This window comes from Pterocles gutturalis, unplaced genomic scaffold (assembly GCF_000699245.1).
Source record: "Pterocles gutturalis isolate BGI_N339 unplaced genomic scaffold, ASM69924v1 Scaffold18488, whole genome shotgun sequence".
Classification (NCBI taxonomy): Eukaryota; Metazoa; Chordata; class Aves; order Pterocliformes; family Pteroclidae; genus Pterocles; species Pterocles gutturalis.
Window position 1 is genome coordinate 1 of NW_010118446.1, and position 9,047 is coordinate 9,047.

At 35.1% G+C, this 9,047-nt stretch overlaps 1 protein-coding gene across 1 annotated transcript; it reads left to right on the forward strand.

Annotated features, from left to right (window-relative positions):
• Positions 1-429: 429 nt before the first annotated feature.
• LOC104463752 (armadillo repeat-containing protein 4-like) lies at positions 430-8,690 on the forward strand (the record flags this gene model as incomplete). The annotated part of the gene is made up of 6 exons (XM_010076206.1): positions 430-677; positions 1,776-1,933; positions 3,269-3,464; positions 4,037-4,115; positions 5,658-5,774; positions 8,577-8,690. Coding segments are annotated over exons 1-6 (912 nt in total), but the record flags the coding sequence as incomplete, so codon positions are not given.
• Between the last annotated feature and the right edge of the window lie 357 nt (positions 8,691-9,047).

Consider the following 9,047-nt stretch of genomic DNA (forward strand, 5'->3'; position numbering starts at 1 on the left):
CCGACACCTGCCTCTGTGCTCCGTTAAGGTGCCCGGGCGGTCATTGGTGGGGGGTACGCGTCTGTCCCACGCACATGCGGTCAGTGACAGCGGAGTGAGCTTCCCAGGGAGAGCCTGAGGGCGAGCCTGTTGTTACAGCCGCAGCAGAGGCCCTCTGTTGTGAGCTCCCCAAGTTTCTAAGAGCACCAGGAATTAATTAATCAAGATGAAAAAACCTGTGTTTTCACCTGATTTCCCGATTTCTTTAACAATATTTGTGAGTTCTCCTCTTCTGTTCCTCATTCCCCACTTTGGGGATTTAAACAAGTTAAAAGAATCTAGTAGTTCTTAGATATGTTTATGTCAAATTATAGCATCCACAGCATATTGCATTTATCACCTGAGAGCTCAGTTTTGTCGTTCTCTGGCTGTGTTTCTTTGCTAAGGTGAATGTCTTTGATGCTAGTTGAGACCATGGGAGTGGCATTGGCGAGAGCAGCTCAGTGGACGGCTGCTGGTTGTGGAACCGGCACACTCGAAATCACCCCTTTGAACGAATCTCTTTTAAATCAAATTATTAAGTTTGTGGACGACTTCAGTACTAGACATCCTCAGGAAGCGGCGTTTGTCTTCAGAGAGCCACTTGAGTGGAAAACGCAATTGGGCTGTTCGGAGTTTGGCGAGGGTTATGAGATCGAGTAAGTGTGAGTCACATTGTGTTCTGAAATGTTGGAGGTGAACTGCAAAGCAAAACTGTGCTCATTTAGCATAAAGAAAGCCTTTGTGTATTTGGGAGGCTGAAATGGGTGGGATTTTTACTGATAGATATTGAAAATTTTGAGTTAAAATTTGTAGGTTTTTTGAGAGTTTGAGACTATTCTCTCTTGGTTGTGATACAGACCTGTTTAGTTAGTGATTTATACAACTTCCCCTGTCTATTCCTAAAACTTTTTACAACATGCATCTAACAGCAATTAACCCTGTGACTTCTGTTAGTGTTAGGAGTGGTTCTTGTGTGGTGAGCTGACCTTGTCCGACTGCCAGGTGCCCACGAAAGCTGCTCTATCATTCCTCCTCTTCAGCTGGACAGGGGGCGAAAAATATAATGAAAGGCTTCTGGGTCAAGATAAGGACAGGGAGAGATCTGTCACCCATTAATGTCACAGGCAAATCAGACTTGACTCAAGGAAATTAATTTCATTTATTGCCAATCAAAAGTCAGAGTAGGATAATGAGAAATAAAAACAAAACATCTTTGCCCCACCTCTTCCTACCTGAACTCAACTTTACTCCCAATTTTCTCTATCTCCTCCCCCTGAGTGGTACAGGGGGACAGGGAGTGAGGGTTGTGGTGAGTTCGTTAAACGTTGTTTCTGATGCTCCTTCCTCCTCACACTCCTCCCCTGCTCCAGGGTGGCATCCCACCCACAGGAGACAGTCCTCCACAAACTTCCGATGTAGGTTCTTCCCATGGGCTGCAGTTCTTCACAGTCTGCTCCAGCCTGGGTCCTTTCCACAGAGCGTAGTCCTTTAGGAACAGCATGCTCCAGCCTGGGCTCTTCCCAGGAGTCTGCTCCAGCATGGGCTCTCCATGGAAGCACAGCCTCCTTTGGGTGCATCCACCTGCTGATTTGCAGTGAATAAATTGGTTTACCTTGGAAGTTTTCTGAAATACAGTTTAAAGAAATTGTGTATGCTTTATCATGTGAAGCTTGAATAATGTTTAAGAATCATCTCTAAAGTTTGATGTTTATTAAATTTCTTATTTTAAAAAGATATGATTTATTTTTTTCTAGTGGAGCAATTGTTCAGTCTGAAGCCAAAGGTGAAGATGGCCAGCCGTTGCTTCTCCTCACAGAATCAACTCTCAGAGTTCGCAGTTTTCACCAGCTGTCCCATTTCCTACAAATTGCTATGGAAAAAAAGTTAAAGGAAGCACGGGCATGCCTTGAAGGTTTCTGTTCTTTTTTTTGTCTTTCCTCTCTCTTAAAACGTGTGTCTTCTCCTTCAATTTATGTTTATAAAATGTGAAGAGAAAAAGGCATGCATTCATTTTAAGCATATGAGGTGTTGATTCATGAAGGTGCTGATCCAGAACTTAATGAAGTTTCTATTTCCTCTTTTATTTTCACAGAAATCAATAACAGAGAAATCTGGAATTAAGTTAAAATAAAACTGTTGAATCTCATAGACAAATTCATGTATACTGAGTAATACTACAGGTATTGCAACAGTCAGTAGGTTTCAGTTCTGAAAAATAATGTCTTATTGGAGGCTAATAGCAGTTTTTCCCATGTTTGTAGTTTAATCCTCTTTTAAAATGTTACATCCTTAAAAAATAGCCAAATAAAAACTTATATGCTTAAGACATTCTTACCTGCACAAGGTTCACAGTGAGCACTTCCAGGTCCTTCTCAAAATGGCTTTTAAAATATAGGTACGAGTACTTTTACTGTGTCCTAGATTTTCAAACTGACAAGACCTTTGATGTGCTAAACTGAATATCCTTCTCTCATTGAAGGTTAGAGATCTACAGTAATATTCTTTGATAATATTAGTTGAAATTGCATCTGTAATACTAAAATATAGATGCTCATAGTGGATCAAACTTCAGATCCATGTAATCCAGGGTCCTGTCAATGCCGATGATCAACCATGAGTAATAGGGAAGAATAATATGGACAGGGTATCATGCAGAGGAGTTCACAGATACATCGAACTTCATTTGCAGGAACAGAGCAAAATGTTTTTTGTAAAACCCACTGATGCAGTTATGTCACTGTTTACCAAAAAGAACAGCTGGCATAGCTCAGAAAGTAGTGGGGCCATTGGGAATGCCGCTAGAAAACTTTAAAGATATTATTTAACATTAAATCATATTTCCAAAATGACCAATTCTCAGTGAGTTAAACCCATTGATTTCCTGTTTTGGTGATCAGACAGGCATATTTTCTGGAAAGGGGGCTGTTGATAAAGGGAATTGATTCATGTTCACATCTTGTTTGAATGAATCTTATTCTTTCTTGTGGAAAGCAATTTTGTTTGTTATGAAAAATTTCTTTTTGTTCTTAACATTTTCATATTTTTAAAGATGCATTTCAAATTACAACAGAGGGATGTGAAAGAGTACGTCGTACAGTAATATTTGATGAGTTACTGTACACATTATTAAGGTTCTTATTGTAAATTAGTAGGATCAAAATGATTAGCAATTGAGATAAAAAGTATTTGTCTTGCTTAATAATTTTTAACATAGTATACATTATATGATTCTCTTTCATGTTTACAGCTAACAGAGATCCTATAGTGAAAATTCTTGGTCCTGAATATGGGACTGTTGAAGGAGAAGATATGTCCATGTTACATTTACTTGACAAAGTGAAAAAAGATAATGACCTTGAAACAGAGATGAAAATGAAAATCTTTATTCTTCTTCGTCAGCTGGATTTGCAACTGCTTAATAGTTCTTTGAAACACATTTCACAGTAAGTACGTTTCAAATGGAAGCTAAGCATGTCAGCCAGTGCATTGTTTTGTTTTATTGTTAAATCAGATTGGTTTCAACCCACAACATGTGCTTGTGGTGTGACATAAAAAAATTCATTGAAATAACTTTCACTGTTCACTAAGTTATTGAAAATAACATTTTTTCTGAAGATCCTGCTGTAGGTGTGGGTATGCAAATGTCTGCCCACGCATGTGGTTTTTTTATTGCATATGTTTTGTGTTTTGGTAGCAAATTGAAGTAATTTGCACAAACAATGCAGTTACAGTTAAATATTTTCAAGGAAATGTTTGTTTCTTCATGGAAGCCTATTAAGTATTACTTTGAGTCTGTTTCATAGTTACAAGGACTTCATATTATTTATGGAACTAAAATTTCACTAAACTAAGAGATAAAATTAAGAAAACAATTGAAGGTGACCCATTTCCAGATTTTTGTTGCTACAATTGAGACTCAATGTAAAAGAAAAAAAATCATGTAATATTCTCTTCTAATTTCTCTGAGTGCATCCTTTTGATGAATACATTTTAGACCATTTTCTGTTAATTGCAGAGACATAAGACTAAATCCAGCTGCTATAACTAATGAAGTGAATCTTCTCAAGAATTTCTCTGGGAAAGGAGAAGATACGGTACTGGAATCACTGGAATATACATCAGGTCTAGATCTGATCATATGTCACATTTATATATACCCTTATTAAAAAGTACTTGACTTCTGAATGAAATTTGCTAAAATAATTTCAGTAATAAATTTAGAGTGTTTATTTCTACTTGAAAGTTATAAAGTAAAATAAAAAGAGTTTCAGATATGGAATGCTGCTTTTCAGCCTTTACTTACAGAAATAATCTCTGATTATATGAATGTCTTCAGTGGAAGCAGAGGAACTGAACTGAGTCCCTGATCCTGAAAAGTGCTAAGCACAGGTGCATTCTTAGTTGGATCAGGCCACGGGTCACAGCGCTTTGCATGATTGATTCCTAACAGTATGAATTCTTAAGAGTAAGGTATTAGTTTGGGACTTTGATTTGTATACATATTGTATTAATCATCAAGTGTAACTATTAAAAAATACTTTTAAACTGGATGAAAACACTATGTGAATTGGTTACAGATTACATATTCTCTAATGGATGCCGAGCTCCTCCCTGGAGACAAGTGCATGGAGAAATTTGTTATTTGGTCATCAAACCACATGACACTGATCCTTTGTATATCACTTGCAGCACAGCAGGAGTGTTTTTAAATGGAGTAAGTAATAATAAAGGATACCATGGAGTAATGAGTATTTTTATGTGCTAAAGTCACAAATCAATCAGCTTTAGCATAGTGATATTGAGGCTGTAAGACCTGCAGAACTAGTTTATTGGTACAAAAGGAGAAGACCCAGTTATAAATGTATGCTAGCTTTCACATACGTTCTGAGTGCTTTTTTTGGTAATTTTTATACTAGGAATCTATTCTGCACTCTTTGCTGACAGTGTTTGTTTAGCCTTTAAACCTGCCCTAACAGTCGTTCACACTATTCCTATTAAAAGCTAGTGTGGGACTAGATGCCTCTCTAGTGCCTCATTGCTCTTGATCTGAGGTGTAATATTCTTGTGTGTGGCTAATATAGCTTGCTTTTGTCTTGTTATAAATGATAAGCAGTTCTTTCCCTTTTCAGTGGAAGCTTTTTAGAAATTATTTTTCTCTTTTCTTCTGCTTTTCATTTTGGTTACCTCTTTGCTGAGAGATGGGTTTTATTTAGGCATAATAATCCCTTATGTGTGTTAAGCAGTGACCAGAGCTTTTACATTCATTTTGAAGAGAGACTGATTTCTGTCAAGCATAACTCCACAAATTGATTTCCTGAGTTAAAAAATCCAGGGAAATTTTTACTTAGGACATTTTTAATGGATAAAGCTCGTAAAGCTTAGGCTAGTCAGGTCACATTATTTTTTGATCCTTTTAGATATCTGCCATACTGCACCAGAAGCTTACATTTACTATAGTTGTTTACCATAAGCCATAAATTATTTTCAGTGGAACTACACACGTACAATTAACTGATAGTAATTACTTGCAGAATTCTATATAAGATCTTGATTATGTGTTGGGATCCATAGAGATGATGCATGTATCTTTACGAAGCATGATTGAAGTTTGATTTTAAATTTATTCTTTTTTTAAGGGTCAGCTAAAGGGCAAAGATGACATTGACTATGAAAGAAAAAGTGATGTATATAAAGATATTGTGACATTTTTAAGGGAGAGATCACCTAGATTTGTAGAAAATATGGCTAAACAGGTATGTATTTACTGATACTGGGTGTGTATTCTACTTTGTACAAACATACATTGTGCATTGGTAAGAATTACATTATAAACTTGGCTGAGTATTTATGTTCTTTATCAAAACTAAACCTGTGATTAAATGAAGAATTTTAAAGACTCTGGAATGTATTTATTGTTTTTCTTTGTATTTGTTTCAATATCTACTAAATATGTTCCTTTCATAAATAGCAAATAATACACTATTTCACATATTGTTCTATCATACCTTATTATGAGATTTGGTCCAACATGTGAGGTCAGCTTCTAATTTTACATAAAAAGTTTTGCTTGTCTTCTGGTGTTATTCTTTATGGAGCACTGGAAATGTTAAAGCTGGAAAATATGATATCCTTATGGAAAAGGTCAACTTTTTATGACAATATTTTTCTGTGATCAAAACCACTTGAATTTGTATCTTCATTCTTTGTAACCCAAATATGAATAATAGCCCAACTTTTTTACAAGAACTGCCTGATTTAAATGTCACAGCTGAGAGTTAAGCATCCAGCTTACACAGTATGTGTTGCTTCAGCCACTGTTAAATGCATTTCAGCTTTTATATAGAGCTTGGTGTTAGCTAGAATCACACAGTACCACTACAATTTTAGTTGTTTCATCATTCCTGATAAAACCTCTTTTTTTTTTTTCAGATTTCTAGTGTGGTTATAACAGATTAACAACTTGGTGGTAAAATCTGTTACAGGCTAAAACCTGTCCAAAGTTTTATTGTGGTTATTTATATGCAATTTTAATTATTGCAAGAAGGAAGTCATTAACAGGAAAATATTCTTTAGTTCTGATTTTCTGGGATGTAAGACTGGTATTTATTTTTTTGACATACAGATATTTGACAATTCTGAAAGAACAGAGGATTTCAAGTTGTATACATAAATGCAGTAGCTTATATTAACAGTAATGGAATTAAATTTTTAAGTTGTTCTGTTTGAAAGTCAAAAATGTGTTTTATCCCATAGGCAAGTATTTTTTAATGTTATATCTACGTATTGTTTTACATTTCATAAATGTGACAATAGATTAATGTTTATAGACATAATTCCTGGTTTAATGTATTTTCAAAGTGATTTGGCTTCATTTGATGGTCATTAAAGGTAAAATATGGTAATATTTTAGAATTTTTTTACAGTTCTAATCCTAAATGTTAATATAGATTAATATTAATATCAATAATAGAGATAATATACCTTTCTTTACTGGTTTTGTGCTCTTATAATAATACTGTAGCTATTCAATAAATGTGTACACTTATTAAATAAGAGTAAGTAAATAGAATTTCCCCTGTTTTCCTTCAGCTGTCATATAAATCATGTACTCAGTATTCTCTGACTGTGTAAATAAGTTTATGCTGAAGAGTATAAAATATACCGTGTTAGTAGTTTAGGAATATCATATCATGTTGCCTTGCTGAAGAGCTAGTTCAGTACATTCTGCAGTTTAAAACTAGAATTTAAAGCTGCAGAGCATTTGTATTTGAAGGAAACTCTTCTCTGCTCTAGAACTTGGAAAAGCAGAGAAAAGCTGTGTTTCCAAGGTTGCCTACATGAAACAAATTATGACTGGAAATAGTTTTGATTTATTTTATGAGGAGAGGAGAACTTCAAAAAGCTCATTACATGCACATATATTGCAAGTCCAATTAACTTTTGTAATGTCTTCTTGGCCTTGTTTAAGGTAACGTTTAGAATTACCGTGTTGGCAATAGTGCTGTAGGAAATGTACTTTTTAACATGTGCTTAGCTGGTCAAGCTGCAGCATCAATTCCCCTGTAACTTGTCTAGTTTATCATGTATTAAATTGTCTTGTCTAGAATACATTTTCAGAATGAGGGAATTAGCATGAGTTACTTTAGGATTAGACAGTTGGGTCAGGAAGCTTGGAACAGCTGATTCACATCAGGGACTAGTCAAAACCAGTCCATACTGTGACAGTCCCCTTAAAACTGCCTTGAATCAGATATGCAAAGGAATGTCTTCACCTATCTTCTAGTGACAGCTGCAATAATAATAAGTAGTGATCGTATGCTGTTCTTCCTGTAAAAATTGAATATGTTCCAATAGAGAATAAGAGTTGACAAGAGTCCTTTCTGTTCTGGGTGTTTTTGATCAGCCATGGTACTAGTCACAGACAGCTGAAGGATTGGTAGGTGCCACTCAGCTCCATTCTTGTATGTGACTTGTTCAACAATGTTTTGTCCCAAGAGACAGAAGATGAAAAAACTGAAATGGAATGTGTTTATGTTAGTTCTAAACTATATCGAATTAAATTACTTGGAACCGAAGTCTAGCGGTTTATCATAGGCTATTTTCAGTTTTACGTTCATTAGTTTTTTGTGGGAATTTTTTGTAAATCCTTTATGCAGGGAAATAGTTTTTATATAAATCATCCACTGGAAGCAGAATGACTGACTTTGCAATTCTTGGTCTTAAAACTCATTTGGAATTAAATTCTATAAAACTGCTTGTGTCACAAATTATTTAACATAGTAGAAATTGAACAACACCCAATACTCAGAAAGTTCCAAATTTAGCTAGTCCATTTATTTCAAAAACTTTAATTTACACATGGTAGCAGCTCCTTTCCAGGTTGATGTTTCATTCTTTTAAAGACTGTCTGATTTTATGCTTATAATCTAATTCAGCATTTAATACATACAATTTTTAAGCACAGCATCCTGGAATTGTGCTTGTAACTTATTGTTTTAATATGCATTATTCATATAGCAATATGACTGACAAACCATATCTCCTTCTTTTATTAGGAATATAATTTTTTTAAAGAACCAACATATGAGAAGAATTATCAGCGTATGGAAGTAGTTGATGCTAAGGTCTCTGGCCAATCCCAGAACCTTGATGATTTTACAGAAAAGAATGTATGTGAGAAAGTGAAAATTTCTGCAGCAAGAAGGAGATCCACTGACAAGAAGAAATTAGAACTGTCTATGAAGTGGAAGAATACTGGGATTTCTGCTTCCCACAGATAAGTAGTTATCTTTGAGTTTTCCTATAGATCCCTCTAACCTATGCTAATGATTGGACTACATGTTCTAGATTTGCATTATTATCTTAAGTTAGGAGCAATAAGACTAAATTTACTACGTGTTAATTTCTAATAAAAGAGTAAGGACTACCGAAGAGATTTCTCAGTTTTCTTCTGTCATGCTAAAAACTTTGATGATGTTATGTCATTTCTACATCAAGGCAGGGAAATATGTTGCAAGCATCTGAAG